General features: G+C 42.4%; 1 protein-coding gene across 1 annotated transcript; it reads right to left on the bottom strand.

Annotated features, from left to right (window-relative positions):
- Positions 1 to 3,172: 3,172 nt before the first annotated feature.
- On the bottom strand, positions 3,173 to 17,034 carry LOC104945362 (insulin-like growth factor-binding protein 5). The gene is made up of 4 exons (XM_010771014.1): positions 16,392 to 17,034; positions 7,432 to 7,646; positions 7,114 to 7,233; positions 3,173 to 6,167 (listed from the first exon to the last, which is right to left on the bottom strand). Exons 1-4 carry the CDS (start codon positions 16,723 to 16,725, stop codon positions 6,033 to 6,035), a joined length of 804 nt encoding a protein of 267 aa, XP_010769316.1. The 5' UTR covers positions 16,726 to 17,034; the 3' UTR covers positions 3,173 to 6,032.
- Positions 17,035 to 17,931: the final 897 nt, after the last annotated feature.

The raw sequence follows: 17,931 nt of genomic DNA, 5'->3' as shown, positions 1-17,931 counted from the left end.
TGCCTGCCTGCCTTCGATTCTCTCTGAACTGCCTGGTCTTTTTAATGTTTAATGTCAACCATTTGTGCATATAGCATGAAGTAGAAAAGATTGGCGATCGCCGATGCTAGCGTTAGCGTTAGCATTTCTCCCCCGGGCTTAAATTGTGTATTATAGAATGATCACACCGGTGACAGTACTGTTGGAAGGGTTCACGAAATATGACTACTACTCTTACTGTTCAACATTTTGGGTTACTTAATGTTACTTCATATTAAGGCTAATATAAATTTCAAGGCTGTACAGCTAACTAACGTGCTAGCTACTAGCTAGGTAGCTGACTTGATCCAGCCACTCCTGGTCCTTTCATCAGACGGGAAGCGAAAGAACGAGCAAGAAAAATTGCTGGTATGATAACAACCTGGTACTAAGCACACAGGCATCTTGTTAAAGTTATCTTATCTAGCGCCATATAGATAGAATCTATCTATCAAACGGGATCGAAAGATACGTTTTCTCTCTCCATTGGCTTCAATACATTATTTTTCCAAAATAAGGTCCATGGACCGGAAGTAGATGGGCGTGACTTCGCCACTCTATACCTACCAAACTTCATCTCATAATTCAGAGAGCTGATTGGCTATAAGTATGTGTGCCGCGAAAAGTGTAGTTTTCACCTAGTAGTGAGGAGATGAGAGAGAGCAGCGTATAGCGATTAAAATCAGTAAAACGGAAAGAAAATGAATGAAGTTGATCATCTACTTCAGCTTTGGTAAGTTAATTTGATGTCATATCTTTTGTTGTTCCCCCCCTCCCCCCCCTCTCTCTATCGGAACTATGGATAGCCGCTATTTGTTTACGTGTTTAAAAAAGCACCAGAAGCTTACACATCTAAGTTGTTCGTGCCACACCACTTTTGTACATATAAAAACGCCACTGAGAATGTCAAATCTTAATCTCCAAGTTGGTTTACTTAACAGTTCTGGTTCTCACAGTCACATCCGATCCACGCTGAAGAACCCTCCATTTGGGATCCGGGTCTAAGTCCATCTTTGATGAAAGGGCTTGTATGAAAACTAGCAGCCACTTGTCTGTCGCCTACTACCACCGGCATCGGAGGATTCCAGCGCTAAGTCATGTGATTTACTCCGGAGCGCTGTACATTCTTTCGAATCTCCTTTCATCTCCATCCCAGTGATGAAATGAGCAACCATTACCCCTGTAAGAGATAGTATAAAACACAAGCAATGATTTACAAAGATCCCAATTATGCAGTGTAAACATCTGATCATGCCATTTGTACACTGATGTCTTTAAACGCATTGTTACTAAAAGTCACATTTAATGATATGGGCAAATTGTTTAATTTGCTTGTGCATCAAATTAAACAATCTACAAATCTGATGCATGTGATTTTACAGACTCAGCATTTGTTTATTCACATATTTACAGAAATTCTGAGGGGAGAGAAAAGTTGAGGTCTGTGTGGCACAAACACGCTCCACGCGGCATTTGGACTGGGGTTTTGACGGAGTGAGGTGCGTGAGTCGATGTCAGATGGAGCCATCCGAAGTTGTTGGCCTAATTATGTAATAAAAGGGGCATAAATGCTTTGAAGTCCTAAGTGCAGTTGTCAGTTTCTTTGAAGGCAAATAGTAATTGTCATGTTCACTGCCTCGCAAATCAAATCTTCTACACATGTTTCCTCCTCCCCCAAAGTTAAATTCTATGCCCTCCCTTCTGCACGTACGCACACCACAACAACCTTTACGGCAGCCTTGATCTGCTCGCTGCTCAGGGTCTGCCGGTCCCTCCACCCTTTCATGCCCCGCTGCACTCACCCACATCTGGAGTTGGTCAAAGTCCTGAGCTCCCCAGGGAAAAAATGTAGTGGCCCCCCAAAAAGAAAAGTCCAACTCTGTCACTTCCTGGAATCCATACGGGAATGAAAAGTTACCATACAAATCCCCCTGTGGAGATACACACAAAGATTCCTAAATCCCTTCCAAATGTTATCCTTAGGGTTAGAGTGTCTATGCATGCTGAAGGAATTTAAAAATAGATAGCTGATATCATTTGTGTATATTGTACATTACATGCAACATGCTTTTTTAAATTGATATTTGGACAATATGTAAAACAGATATATAGAGTAATACATTTTTTATTGCTTTTTAAAAAAAACAAAGGTGGGGGGATAACTTTCAGAGTCTAAATTCAATTCTTATAACTTGTATATTTTCATAGATTAAAATAAGTAAAAACGACGAAACTTTTCTGATGTCAAAGTCATAACATTTGTGTATTTCTCTGAAGGAAACAAACTTCACCACAATCCTTGAGAATATTAGATTTGTTTTCTCTAAAATGTGAGTTTTTTTATAAAAATATGAAACCCTTCCCCCAGATCTGCAATTATTCTTCTCCAAGCCTACAATGGCCTGAATGCACTGTTGCAAACATATGGCTTTTTGAGTGGGTTTACCCTAGCCTTACCATATCATCAATAGCTTTACTAGACATTCTACAGCTTTTCTGCCTCCACACCTTGTGTCTATGTATGTACTTTAGGCTTTAGTGCATGTCTTTATGAATGGACGTGCCTCAGAGGAGTCCATTCCGCCATTAAGTTGTAATAAACGTTTTCCATAACATGATGAATTCCCCCCAGGGCTACAAATCCCTTCTTCCTTGTCATTTCAATAGTGAGCTGGTCCCAGTAGATGTTATCCCCCCCCTTGAAGTTCAAACTCATGTTAAATGACTTCCTTGTTCCTGTGCAATCTTTTCTGACTATGGTGTTGAAAACCAGGTGACTTGCCCTCGGGCGAGGCTTTATAAAGTCACATCCTGCATGCTGCATGAGATCCTTGTGGGCTAGCCTGGGTGTCTCAGACGTATGTCTAAGAGGTTTATCAGCTCGTGCCTCAGAGATTAGTCAGTGCTTACTAGCAGGATAATTGTACTCCAAACTGTACTTTTCAAGCCATTTCAGTGGCCCGTCTTGAAAAAAAGCCACCAACAGAAATAACAAACCTCACCAGAGTTCTTAAATGAATACATAACTTTATTTAAATAAATGCTTTGTCATAACAAAGACAAAGGTTAAAAGAGTACATAAATTACAAGTTGAATAAATATTACACAGTGATATTCACTTTAATAATTTGAGATTTTTCCTCTTTTTTTTTTCTTATTCGTTTTAGTTGTAGTTCCAAATACTGACCATTTTAATTTCCCACTGTCCTCCTGCCACCGATGGGTCCGTTTCACAAGCCAGTGATCACCAAATTATGAAAACCAATTGTATTGACTCATTACATCCAGAAAGTGTTATGTACTCAGAAAAAAGTTGTATTGTATTGTTGTTACTGTACTACAAAAGTATGAAATATGAGTTTAAACCAAGTCGGAAATGAGAAACCTGAGGAAGTCACTACTCGCAAACAGGCGTGGGGAACAGTAAGTCATTATTAGACTTTTTTAAGACTGAACCTCCACCTGTAATCCAAACAACAGAGTAAAGAAACACATGGAACATTGAAGTATTCACAGAGATGATTGATCCGGATAGTGAACGGTCCCAGATATTCCCTTGTTTTTCGCTCAAGAGTATCAAAGTGCTCCTGGTTAAAGTATTGTATTCCCCAGATTTCCGTGGTTCCTGTCAACTGTCCTGCTAACTGTTTCTAATGTCATGCAATTGGTGACCCCATATCGGGGAAGTGGCTAGGCCCATGGCGCTCACTCTTCTTCTACCCTTTCCCCTCCGTCTCTTTTATCTCAACTCTCTGTGCAATTGGCCATGAGAACATCTCTAGCTGCGTGTTACTTTAAATCTATTTTTCCCTAAAGGGTGTTGCTGTATTGGAGGTCCCAGGCATGGGCTGCACAGCCCCTGTCGACAAAAATCACCTCAAAGCACCACCTTTAAAAGGTAAGCACAAGATAACCCAACATTTAGCTTTTATGGCTGTTTTTTTTATTACTTTTTTTCCGTTCCACCAACTTCATGATACCACATCTAAGGATGTCGTTGTGTGTCAATATCAATAATGAGTAACTGAAATAAGTGCAAGCTGCTTTTTTTTTCTTTTTTCGAAAGTGGTAGTGGGGATTTGGTGTTGGAAGTGGGGCAAAGAACCTTGATTCACAACCGGAAGCCATTGAGGATGTACATAGCATTTCTGAAATACTTGATTCAACATTCATTGGCTTCCCCTCTCTGGCAATCATATACATTGGCATTTACATGAAAAAAGCAAGAATCATAGCTTATTGGTTGTCAAAGAAAGAGTTAAGGGAGGCTAACTGAGTGTGCTACCACAGCATCTCCCCAAACATCATTCTTATCCAGAATTGCCCCGAGGTACAAAGATTACTAATGGATTTGCTATGCGTTGCTGACGCCATTTAAAGGACATTCATTGTTCTTCTCCTAACCAGAACTAAAACATAGACCTCTTGATCGCTGTATCAGCCCTGGCACAGGCTGGCTGTCCTAAAGAGGAAATTGCCCCGTTTGATATCCATGTCACTTTCACGTCACTATTTAAATGTATTTGCATGAAGGAAGGCACTGTGACTTGCACACAGAGAGAGAACAACTCTACTTAATGACCCTGTTATAACCTGTAACCTTTTTAATTAAATCATGCTCCCTTTAGATATATAGCCTTAGCATGGAAGCATGTTAGCAAAGGGTTGCAGAGTGTTAGCTTGTTTGACCGCCCTGTAGTCTAAAGACTCTGGGTCATTCTCATGACAAGGCTACAAGGACCTATTCAAATTCTTTACAGGCTAAAATATGTTTTGTTCCAAGCACAATTACATTGTTGTCATACTATGTTTCTACAGGAAGAAAAACAACATTCAATAACTATATTTAAAAGTAATACACCATGGTTACACTGTAGAAGCAGTACTGAGGGGAAACCACTTGATAAGGAACATGGCTCAAAAGTGGGCGGTCTTTACTTCACTGAAGGCAAAGAAAACAGCACAAACAAAAACCATACGAAACTACACTTCACAAAACTGGATCAGAGAAGCAACTGGCCCGACTCTGAGCTCTGTGTCGCCCTGCATGGCAGTGTCTGTTTCAATAGGCACAGTTGGCATATCAGGCTAGCTACATTGTCGAAGAGCCACTTAACATAGGTTCATCTGTGACGATCTGCTTTACTCTTTTGTTTCCTCCAATCAGTGTCCCGAGACAAACTTTACATCAGTTAAAGAGAAGGCCAGCCCCTAGACCACTTCAAGCGCTAGCAATACTTGTTGTGACAAAATCAAACAAAAGAGAAAGAAAAAAAAGGACATTCTTTTCATAGTAGGCTCACTCCATCATTCACCAACACAGGCGGATACATACCACACGCACGCACTGTACACATCCAAGCATTCATGCACACATCATTTTGTGAAGTTACACATATCTAAGCAGGTTCCCCTATTCATAAGTGCTCTGACAGAACCACATACCCAGATAGAGTCAACTGTTACAGCATATCCCTATCTATTATTTGTTCCTTTTCAAATAAAACCCAATTTTCAGTTCCACAGTGGCATCATGTTGCACAGCCTAAAACTGATCTGTTTTCAACCAATGTGCCTGATACATCTTTTTCTTCACAATGATTTTGCGATAAGTTTACATCATACAAGTATTGAAACCCCCAGCTTCCATAAAAATATATCCGTAATGTGCATATATTTTCATTGATCTGCAACCAGGGGACCGGCCTCAGACAAAAGGGTCCCATGGGCAAGAGTCAAGAGATCGAGTAAATCTTCTGGGACTGTTCCGCTCATTCAGAGATGAGTACTTGGTCAACACAAGAATATAAAAGAAAACAAATACAGGTGTCTTTTTTTCAGCCTGTTCTTTCGTTTGGATTTTTTTCTTCCTTTTTTTTTTTCAACTTGAAAAAATCTTGAAGTGAATGGAGGGCGGAGCATACAGATGTGATACAGAGGGGAGGCGTGGGCCCTGGGTCACGTGGTGGTTAGGGTTCAAGGGGGGGTGGGGGTCAAGGGTGGTCCTCCCTTTTTCACTCGTTGTTGTTGCTGTTCTCCAGGTCTTTACATTGAATGTCCCCGCCGCTGTAGTCTGTGCCGGGGAGCTGAACGCCGTACTTGTCCACACACCAGCAGATGCCTCGTTTGCGTCCGCGGGATGGCTTGCACTGTGGGACAGAAAACAAAATTATAGTTGTGATGTAATGAGGTGAAAATGTTAGAAAATGTGCAAAGGGTAAAGATATAGAAAATGGTGCAGCAAAGTATATTTGCACATCTTTGCTAGTAGCTTGGTAGCATATATGGTATTTCCACTGAATGGTTTTTGCTTCGCTCGACTCAACTCACTCGTTGTGCCAGGCCCTTTTTTCTATTGGGGATTATGTCCTTATGCTATTGCTGTACTCCTGCTATAGCTATGCTCCATGAAAACTGCCTTTAATAGATCTTCAATCCAATTTCTATTGATGGTAACTTGGCTATTCAGAAATGGCGAGTTTTGGCCCTGGTTGAGCCAGTGAAGTTTCACTTGGTGGTCTGCAGTCTTTAAACTTCATCATCTGGCATCCACAAAGCTTGCTTGGAGACTGGACTGAGATGATAGCAAATAAGCAATAGGGAGTATACACAACTTTTGCTTATGGTGAACCATGTAAAAGCTAGTGGAGTTAATTTAAGCTAAGTCATATCATGCAGTGGAAATGTGGCTTTAGTTACTTCCTGAATTGCTAGTTTTTAAACATTTGTACCTAACAGGCTAATGCTTAACATGCTAGCCAGCTAACCAACATGTTTGCACTAGTTAGTCACAATGGCGGCCACAAAAGCTCTTTAAATCTAGCTTGCTAGCAAACTATCAGTCAGCTAACAAGGTAAGAAGCTCCATGACTGGTTTCTAACAGTTCAATGACCAACATTTAATAGAATAAACAATTTAGCTAATTTATTTTGCCAATGCAAGCAAACTAACTGAAAAAATGTTTAAATGCTGGTGTGACCTTTTAGGTACAGTACTTGGAAAGAGGGTGAAAAAAAGACAACAATGTTTGTAAATACAAATATCGATGCAAAATCCAAAACTATTTTGGAAAGACTTTTCTGAAGCACACCCACCTGCTTGCGCTTGAAGAAACCTTTTCTGTCACAGTTGGGAAGGTACAAAGACAGGGCCATTACCCGAGAAGTGTCCTTCATTCCCTGAATGATCCCATCCAGTTTTCTCCGGCATGGACCCTTTGAGGAAAGACAGATTTGGGTTACAAATACTGAGCAAAGGGGGTGAAACAAACCCTTAGTAATTCAAAACTCAAATTAAATGCACTTATAGACATAACAATGAAGGCGTTCATTGCTAAGATACTACTAGGAGTCTGCAAAGTAGTTCAACCTAGACCATTATGATAAAGGCTCAAACTGACAATGAAAACTTACAAATTCAGGCTCATGCTTGTCGATGGGCAGAGGGGAGTAGTCCATGGGGGAGCCAATGGAGCGCTGCTTGCCGAGCTTCCTCCTCTGCTCCTTGCGCAGCGCGAGGACTTTTTTGCTGTTCACAATGTCTTTGGGAAGGAGTGGCACTTTAGCAGGCTGCAGCTCCTCTGTAATCTCTGTCGTAATGGTATCCTCATGCTCCCGAGACTCACGATCTGCAGCGGAGCAAATAAAAAACGGTCAATTAATGTCACAGTTTTAAACCCACAACCAAGCTTCAGCTTTACATTAATGCATTTGCGTTAATATGTGTATAAAACATAATATGAAAATTGTTTCCCACTGGTTGGCTTGTTGTGCCTGCCCTCTTTTGGTTTGAATGGATTTAATAAAACTGCCTCACGTTAATCGAGTTTACATAAGCTGTAAACACAACATTGACAAAATGTAAGTTTGTAATTGACTAGACCCATGAAAATGGTTAACACCAAACTCCCTGTTTAAACCCTTAAATCTATATTTAAAATGGAGCTGTTCCCCACTTTTCTGGGAATTTCCCCTGGGTTCGTTTATTTAATCCCTAGAGTCATTATTTCATGATGAAACAAGTCTTACAATTTTATTTGAACAAGAACATAAAATTCAGGAATGAAAAATGTCTCTGGGAAGGGTAATGTCTTAACTAATTATAGTCATCATAGACCTGTAATTAAGTATTATGAGGAACCAGTAGAATGTTGATGTAGGATTTATGTTTACAATCTTTAACAGTCACTTAAAAAAAATGCTATCTGCATAATTTAGAAAAGGTTCTGCAGCAGTTGGTCCTCTACCATAAATCTCACGTGCTTTTCCCAGGGTATGTGCCACCAACTGTTACTTGCCATTTGTTTATAGAGGAGGGGAAATTGACAGATGATTGACTTCTACAGCTCACACAGGAGTTTTACCTCCCAATCTCCTTACTCTACCTCTTAAAACATCTGAAAAGTCATGCTAAACTTCCCTCCATGTAAGACCGCTCGGCGCTGGTCTGCATCCATAAAAACAGAGATTTCCTTTTGGTCTTAAAGTCAGTTAAGGTCGCACATAAACACAGATATACCAAATATTTGTAAGCATACATATCTCTACAACTATGAGGCTGTGGCTCAGAGGCTAGTGTGCTGAACTTCGAATCAGGGGATAGCAAGTTCGAGTCCTACTGCAGTCAGCATGTCGTTGTGTCCCTGGGCAAGACACTTCGCCCCAAATTGCTCCTGTGGGGATTGTCCACAGAACTGAATGTATGTAAGTCGCTTTGGATAAAAGTGTCTAACAAATGACATTTAATGTATTTGACATGTCATGTAACTTTGGAAAACTGCATCACATGTTGCATTGGAATATCTGGAAGATTAGCTAACACGTTATCTGGAACACAGCAACAGGGTCTTAGGCCTCGGAGTGTCGTAACTTTGCAGCGACGTGGCCTACATTAAACTGATTCAAATGTCAAGCTGAGGAAAATCCAGTTGCTCCGTGGACTCATATAAATGCTTTCACATTTCTGTCCCATTTTATGCGCCTCTTAGACGTAATATCAGCTCCCCCAGGGGGCACTATAGTCTCTTGATAGGATGTTCATGGGTTTAGGTCCTTTATACTTAACATAGCCCCCCCCTACTCCTATGTTTGGGGCTCAGCCTCTTAATCTTGGACCCCCAGCCAGAGGTTCTTTGAGGGCACAGAAAGAAGCCCTGAGCTCCCCCCCCCCCCCCCTTGGCTTAGCTGTACCATAAGTACAGCGTTATTGTGGGGACTCTGCCAGGCCCCAACTGGCTGAAGCCACGGTGCCAGTGGATGACCCTGGTTATTTTTATCTGACAAGGAAACCCGCCGTGGTGCACACGGCCAGACGCACTGAACCAGAGAGGAATGTTGGCTACCGACTATAGGCCAACTGCTGCTGAGAGACATACTTGTATACGGATGAGAAAGAGAAACACGGGTAATAAGATTGTTGCCATTACTTTGCTGACTGGCCTGTTAGTACACAGCCACCATAGAGAAAGGCACTGAGACGTAACAAGGACACGGGCTCCGAGAAACTGATGTTCAAAGAGCCTGACACAGCATGAGCGTCTGGAGTCTGTGGGAGGGGAAGAGGGGGGGCAGGGTGATTACCAGAATTGGGTCTTTGGCTTCTGCGCTGAACTGCCGTCTCTTTCAAATTAATCGCACAACTCATGACTTGGCAGGCCTTGGTTTGTGTTTAGATATGTCCTTGTGTCTCCCCCGCTCAGACTACGAGTCTATTACTCGCTATAAATAAATACGTCAAACAAGCATTCCGATGCACGCCGGGGCTGTGACCACTGTGGAAAAACTTTTCATTTCAGCCGTCCAGTCCAATAACTGCTTGATTAAAATGCCACATATTTGGCTGTCGAAAAATATGTGCGACGTTATTTTTTTACATGCATTCTTGCTTCATTTGTAATCTAATTTGAGCATATAAATGGCCAGACTATTAAAGGTCCAGCCATGCCACATCAGTTTTATCCACCTTACCTCACAGGATATATTTTACTTTTAATTAAAAATAACTGCAAACTATTTTCTTATGTATAAAGTACACTATTTGTATATGTTTAGTAGATTGGTATATTGGAGAGTATTCTTATAATCTGTATATTTTAGAGTGTTTAGATAGTCTTCTGAATATATGAGTTTCTTTTGTTAGTTTTTTTAAGACATTTCTGTAATTCATTTTGACATTAACTGTCAAAATGCTGCTCTGACAAAACAATTTCCCAACTTGGGATTAATAATGTCTGTATCTATCTATTTCTCTATCATATTACAAGTCACTCACTTTGAGAATGGTGTAAGGACGGAAAAAGGGTTTTTGTCTCAATTTTTAAAAACAAAGCAGCTTTTCTGAAGACAATGGTGTTTGACTTTTTTTCTCCTCCACTCACAAAATCACCAAATTCATCTTTTCTGAAGTGGGCTCTCCGACGCAGCCACAAAAACTCAGTTTTTCCATGCTCAGGGTACCCAGCTTGTAAAGGAGGCTTAGAGGGTCTGTGTTTAACTCCTGAAACTCAGCCAAGACGCTGGACAGGAGCCAAGTGAGCTGAGTCATGTGCAGCTCTGCCATTCAGCTGAGCCCAAAGCTGAGCTGCTATCTCTCTCCCCTCTCTGCTCAGGCTAAACATTTCATTAGGATGAGAGGAGCAGAGTAGCCAAAGGAGGTGCACCTGATACTTCTCTGTTTAAAAATTAACATCTGCACACAATTATGCTTCATGAATATCCCAAGTGTCTTACCGGCAACAGTCCAGGCATGAAAGATAAGTTACCTTCTCTTTAGATTTTCCTCTCCTCCATATCCTAACAATACAGCAAAAAAAGCATTACCAGACAATAGATTATCCCACCTTTCATTAGAGTTCCAACCATTACAACACTTGATGTTGTACCCTGCCTTTGATTAAGTGTGCTTGCATCAGATATTACATCTTTAGAAGACGTAAGAGACGGTTGAATATATGTGCCGTTTAATCTCAACAAGACAAGATAATGTAGGAATAATGAGCCTGTGGGCCTGTGTCACTTGAAGCATGAGTAAACCATCCTTCCGCCTCAGACAGCCTCCGCTACTTAATATTTGAAAGCAAGGTCATGGCCTGATAGCCCTGCAGTTTCTAGAGCAGAAAGGGAGGTGAGAACAAACCAGAAGAGTTGTGCAAGTCACAGAGGATGCATTCACAGCTGCACAAATGTCAAGTCCCAATGACCAAAGGAATATAGGTCCTAGAGGCTTTTGAAACATGTGGTAAAAGTAACCTTTGCTAAAACTCATCAGTAGCAGAATAATTTGCAGATACAATGACAAGGTCAGTAACAATTCTGGAGTTCAGGCATGGATGGCCAGTTGCATTTTCATGACAGATAAGATACACCCTGTGCACATCTGACAACAGTGCACAAAGCCTGGTTACATGAGAAGACAGACTCTATTCCAAACCAGTTGGAGATGTAGGAAAATATGGGCTTTATCAAATGCTGTGTCCATGAGTTGCATCTTTGATCACCCCCGACTGCAAGGGACTTATGTTTTTGACCCTCATGTACTTTTGTTGCCATGGAATCTCAGTTGTTGGACCCAGTGCGTGGTCTTCGGAAGCTTCTGAAAAATGCAGGAAATAACTCTTCCCATGGTATTGTGCACACATAATATGTTCGTTGCAATCAAAAAGTTTCCTGCTTTTCTGAATGCACGGTATAAATAGCAACAAGAACAATTCAAGGGTTGTAAATCACAAAACATGACTTATGAGAGGATGCAAAGTCTTTCCAAGAGGGAAATGCTGATGTAGGTAAGCAAACTTTCTGACCTGTTTACAGCTTCCGCTGATAATAGGTTCATGTTGCAACCCGGTCATGTGAAAATCACATAATCAGGGAGAGGTGCATATTTCTTCTACTGTACATTCCTAGCAATGTTTTTTTTTTTTTTTTAAAGTAACAGGGATGAACACAACCTCTTTTTGGGTCAACTTCACCACAACACAATTGCTGGGTGCAACAATGTTCTATCCCTCCAGTGGCATAACAAATATATTTTGGCGAGAGTTTAGAACTTCTGGTTGTAATTTACAAGAACTTTTAGGTCTTGCCTTCAATCCTGCCTTGCCTCAATATGGAGACTTTTACCACGGCTGCCCTTCATACCAACAGTGTTGGATATGGCAAACGTTAGCTTGATGAATCTGGGCCATCTGAGTGGACCAAGGTGGAATTACAATACTGCATATCATGTTGTTCAAATATGGCCTAGATTAGAGTCCAGGAAACAACTGTGTTCTCTTTTCAACAACTGACGCCCGGCCTCGCCTGGTTTGTACAAAGTTCTTCTCAAGCGTGCATGCTAATGACCAAGAGCATGTTTGCCATCTTTGCACTTTGGCAAATGGATGGTTTGTAGGGGTCACACTGGGCACTTAGATGAGAAAGATCTGGCAAGCTAAACAAGAGAATGCTTGATTTAAAGCTTTGTACCCGGTGCTTGTGGTGTTGTTTGCCATGCAAAGGGAGACTGTAGCTTCAAAGTTGGCAAAATTGTGAATGAATCATGAATCAATTAGTAGCAAGCATTGGACCAAGCTCTGACCTTGAGGTACTCTGGACATGTGGTTGATGCTGAAATGGAACATGGAGTCTTTCGATAATGATAATGCACCCGTCATCCCCATGCCTTCTGATTAGATGTTTGTACCCAGATCAACAGTCATCAGTGTAGTCCTGGTTTGCAGGGATTTGCCTATTGATACTTTGTTTAAAGTTTAAAGTATAAGTGCTGAAGAATATGCATTAGCACATTAGAAATGAACGAGAGGCAATGAGGGACAATCAAGTAGTAAAATAATGACTTTATTTTTTTAAATCGAAAGTAGGCAGCAATCAGGATCGAAGTACCAACGATCCTAGCTCCCAATATCTCTGATAAGAGTTTTAGGTTTTTTCAAGCTAGCTAAGGCAAAGAAAGCCTGGCTTTTGGAACTAGTTTTGTTGAACAGCCCATAAGGTGTTGGTTGCGGGGTTACAGTATTCAGGTCAGGTTAACACGTGAGCCCAGCATGAGGCCATCCTTGTGCTTATTGAATCACATGCTCATATAGCGTAGAAAGACTACAGTGAGTGCTGATTTCTTCCACAGCTGGTGCCACCAGCAGGCTAGGTGTCAGTGACCAATAAGCTATACAAATACCACTGTAAAGTTTTACAGGGAGAAACCAGGCAAGTGTGCCAAAAAGGTTATGCGCTTGCCAGCGACAGCTCTACTGCTGTACACCCTATGGCCATGCATCTAAATGCTATGTGCAGACAAAAGCAGTTCTACAATGGTATCAATGTCACATCTAAGGAAACAAGTCCTCTTTATTTTCTTGGCGTCGCATTTTCCACCAATTGCATGCTTATTTTCTATCTTGAAGTCCTCGACAAAGTGACCTTTCTAATAATTCTACCAAGCACCTGCAACAGATCAGTTGCAGCATGCTAAGCTTTCACTGCGCTATCTCAGATGTTCAAGGTGAGACGGATGGAAAGCCACCTACAGTCTTTCCTTTCGCATGAGCCCGTCATGAAGCTGTCAGGCAGCTGGGGCCACACGTGACCTGGCTATATCTAATGTGGCATGTCTGTATGAGCACACAACATCCACGGGGGCCGGAGCACGGTGGCTGGTTGTCATTAGCCCGAGTGTACGGTCGGAGAAAATCAGCGTTTTACCAATGGCTTCGGTTTCTCGGCTGCGACGCAATAACCAGCTGCGTCGGTGAGGCTGCAGACATGGAAAAAGCAGATGGTGGTTCTAAATGTTAAAGAGCTTTCTAAACTAAAGTGATGACAAGCGATTCTGTATGCTGCTTAGACAAGGCAGTGTGGCCATACATATGTAGAGTTCTCTTGAAAAGTCTGCAGTCGCTTAATGTACTCGATTGATTGTAAATACCAATGGAAATGTGTCTGAAAACTGTCTGGCAACAAGTTTAAAATGCACATGTAAAGAGCCAAGACAAATGTAAAGTATTAAAGCTGTCAGTTAAGGCACCAGGTTTCCGGTTGCTATGCTAATAAGGGGCATAGTATTTCTGCCCGTATGTGTGGAGTATTCTTGAGTTGGAACCACTCCCTAATCATCTTTTGTTTCTTGGCACAGAGCAATCCCAAACATAGGGCCCTTTCAGAAGCTTGAAGGACGAGGGGCCTGCTGCTATGAAGTCATATCTGTTGGCAAGCTTTCCCGGGTCTGATTCACCCGAAGGGGGCTAACAAAGTTTGAGTGCCCCCACAGCACACACCACCTCCTGAGCCTTACAATCCAAGCAACCCCTGGGCTCATAGTCCAAGAGCAAAACGTGAATTAATGCACTGCTGGTACACAGAGAAATGGTCTGGGCTCTTTTTTCTTACAAGTGAAGAAGGGAGGGGGGTTGGGGCTGTAGGATAGCAAAGGTTCCTCTCTCCCATTGTTTGGCTGCCCCAGTCAATATTTAGTAGGCTGCGGACACTTGAGCTCCTCCTCCCTGTGTTTGGCTTTGCTCAGCTGGTAAAGCACACAGAGACAGCTGCAACCCCACACCACAGGAAACTAGAAGCTCACCTCACCACTACCCGTCGGGCGGAGCTGCTTGACAGAAGGCCCTAGAGGGAAGACAGAGAGAGCCAGAGGCATTCTGCTGAATCACTGCGTTGTGACTGAGCGCCCATGCAATGAATGCAGTGCCAGAGGCAGGAAAAAATGCTCTGATTACCTCTGAGGGCCAACAAAGAAGTCAGATTTTGTGAGTGAGTGAGTGTGTGTGTGTGTGTGTGTGTGTGTGTGTGTGTGTGTGTGTGTGTGTGTGTGTGTGTGTGTGTGTGTGTGTGTGTGTGTGTGTGTGTGTGTGCAAAGCAGGAGTGAGACAAAACTGCCCGAGGTGTCATCATTCACAACAATCACACACAATGCACACCCACACAGCCCCACCCAAGCACACACACACACACACACACACACACACACACACACACACACACACACACACACACACACACACTGGGAATGATCAGTTGTTTTAGCTTTGCTAGCTCCCATTTGTATTTTTCCAAGCAATTGGAAGAATGGCAGTCTCAGACAAAGATTATTGTGCTGTAATGTCATTACAAGGAGAGGTATTCGGCTCACTGGGTGCAAATGACCTAATGACTCTGTCAACAGCCAAAATGAGCCCAGTGGCAGCCCATTTTATAGAATGAGGTATGTAGCCAAACCCTTTGTGGTTACCACCTACTTATCTACTTGTTGACAAGCTGCTAAAAGTCTGAGCGACAGTGAAGCTCTCCGCTACACCGAGAAATGCCTTAAATCACTCAAAGCTGCTACCTCCACTCTCTTTCTGTCTGAACATCTCCATGTCTTTCTCTCGCGTCTCTCTCACGCATACAGATTTAGAGGTAATCCGACTCTGAGGGTAGCCTGCAGACCTATATCTGATCTGAATTCAGCTTCAACTACGCAGAGGCACCTCTTTCTTTCCAATGTTAATCTACTCACTCTTTATTCTTTTCGTGCCTCCGTAGACTTCATGTCTCAAGGTGCGAATGATATTTGAAAGGCGAGAAATTAAAGAAATTAAAAAACCTAATGCGCTCTGGCACGGGGATGGAAAATAGTGAGCTTTGACAGACACTTGTTACACGAGTGGGTATTAAAAAGGCGGCAATTTGCAGAATGAGCACTACTTTAGGGGTTCCAACAATTTCCCCTTAAATATCCTTTATATAAATACACTATCGCACCTTTTCATTACGTGTTTAGACCTGTTTTTGGCGTCAGGATAACAAACATCTTGAGAAAAATGCGTGTAATGATCGGCTCTGCCTTAACATGGAAATATTTTCTGGATCATTGTCAGCTACGATCTCCTGGGTCTCTGTAGACCGCAGTTTGACAGCCGCTGCCCCGCACCAAAGCCTCAAATCAGCCGGGACACCTCATGCGTTTTACCCGCAGCGGAGCGAGCAGCCGCCCGCCACAGATTAACCACAAACACCGTGCGCACACCCGGACTATTTATCCACTTTGTGTGTTTCTAATGTGATGATTCATTACCAAATACCAAATCAACAGGGTTACAGCTTGATGATGAACCTGAGGTGCATTTTCTGAGGCGGAATAAGCTCCTGCAGCCAGTTTAATCAATGGATACTCATATGGCACCTCAAACCATCTGTCAAACACGCGCTCTGACAGACAGCATGGAGAAAGAAGGGAACCACATGACAACAAATATAATATCTGCTAAATAATAATGTTTTAAGATGAAAAAAATTGTGGCATTATTTATCCCATAATATGATGAACTTTTATGCTGCACAAGTTGATCCGGAGCATGCATGGAGACGGTGGTCCGGTGCGCTCTTACCTATGGGCGGGTGCGCAGGTTTGTATCCTTTCTCGTTGGTGCACACTCCCCTGCCGTGGAGCAGCGCGTGCAGGGGCTTCTCCTCCCCGCTCCTGGGCAGGCAGCGGAGCCCCTGAGTGCACGTCCCGGTGTACACCCCGCACGCCTGCCCCTCAGACAGGGCGCATGTGAGGCAGCAGCCGCAGCCCGGCTCCTTCACCAGCTGGCAGCCGACGGGCACCGGAGGGCACATGGACAGCGCCTTCTGGTCACACGGCTCGCACGGCACGTATGAGCCCAAGCACCCGGACAGCCCCAAGATAAATGTCACCAAGAGGCAGAAACTCAGAAACATTGTTCTTCAGTTTTAGCATAAAAACTCAAATGCGAAGAGGATGGGGGAAAAGTAGACTAATGAGCACAATGCCTCTGTCAGATAATCCGATTTTTTTTTTAAAGCCAAGAGTCTTTATCCAAGAAGAGGGTTGCTATCTGTTTCAAAAACATTAATTACAGGCTCTGCAGTGCACCCTGCAAAAAAAGTCAAATATGTGCTTTTTTTTCTTCTCTGCAGGAGAAGGGATACTGCACAAAATCTCTCTCCTCTTCAGGTTTTGGACTCCAGGACTTTCTCCAGCAGAAGTTTCCTGAGCAGACTGATCAACTGAAGCGCTGCCTTGCCTTTATAAAAACAGCCGAGCCCAAACCCCTAACTATGAATACGCTAAACAGCAGGGAAGGGAGGCACTTGTTTCTTTGGCAGGCGGCCAGCTCTTTTTTTCAGCAGCAGGAGGATCGCTCTTTCACCCTGAAGGCTGAACTGATGCCGAGGTGCAAGAGGCAACAGTAAAAACAAGTATTGTGAACACATCTCAGCATAGAGACCAATATACAGGCTTCCACTGTCTATAGATTAATATTATTCATAGTAGAGCTTTAAAGTGACACTGCAAGAAATTATATTTTCAACAAACACTTGCTTATTTATACACAAGGGGGATTATTCTCCTGGAGAAGCAGCTTAACTAATGAGAATAATGATCACAATTACTTCTCAAATTTATAATAATTTGACCATTTCCCAATTTAAGGTAAAATGCATTAGAGAGAACTAAGTAGCCCCTGCCTGTCAGAAAATATCCTTATCCATTCATGGTTGGAGAAAAAGAAGAACGGGAATGACCATAGGACTGTGTTTTCATTATTGAATCACTCTCTTACAAAGCTGGAACATGGATGTGCAAATAATTTTTTTTACACTTTCCATGGTTTTTGTTTGGTTAACACTCACAGGGATGCCTGGCTCAGGGCTATAAGTCACCTTTAAATCCTGCACCTGTTGCTTCCATTGGACATAATTTGTTTTACAAATGTAGTGAGAAGGGAACTCCACCAACATGTCTCTCTGTCTCTCTCTCTCTCAAACATATACAGAGATAGCCAGAAGAAAGAGAGAAAGAAAGGGGGGAGAAACATGTCACGAACTTTGAGATTTGAAGCAGCAGCCTGACAACTTAAGTGCAACTGGGCTCTATTATTTTATAGCCTGCATGCAGAATAA

The sequence above is a fragment of the Notothenia coriiceps genome, unplaced genomic scaffold (genome assembly GCF_000735185.1).
Source record: "Notothenia coriiceps isolate Sejong01 unplaced genomic scaffold, NC01 NC01_scaffold00009568, whole genome shotgun sequence".
NCBI lineage: Eukaryota > Metazoa > Chordata > Actinopteri > Perciformes > Nototheniidae > Notothenia > Notothenia coriiceps.
The sequence above is the reverse complement of the archived record's forward strand: the minus strand, read 5'-3'. Positions and strand labels throughout refer to the sequence as shown.

Bases quoted from the DNA above. Each gene is read 5' to 3' on its own strand.
- LOC104945362 (XM_010771014.1), bottom strand. From the start codon at position 16,725: ATGTTTCTGAGTTTCTGCCTCTTGGTGACATTTATCTTGGGGCTGTCC. The intron at 7,234-7,431 runs GTAAGTTTTCAT...CTTTCCTCAAAG, and splicing joins ACAAGCATGAGCCTGAATTT to GGTCCATGCCGGAGAAAACT. The intron at 6,168-7,113 runs GTGGGTGTGCTT...TCTGTCCCACAG, and splicing joins GTTTCTTCAAGCGCAAGCAG to TGCAAGCCATCCCGCGGACG.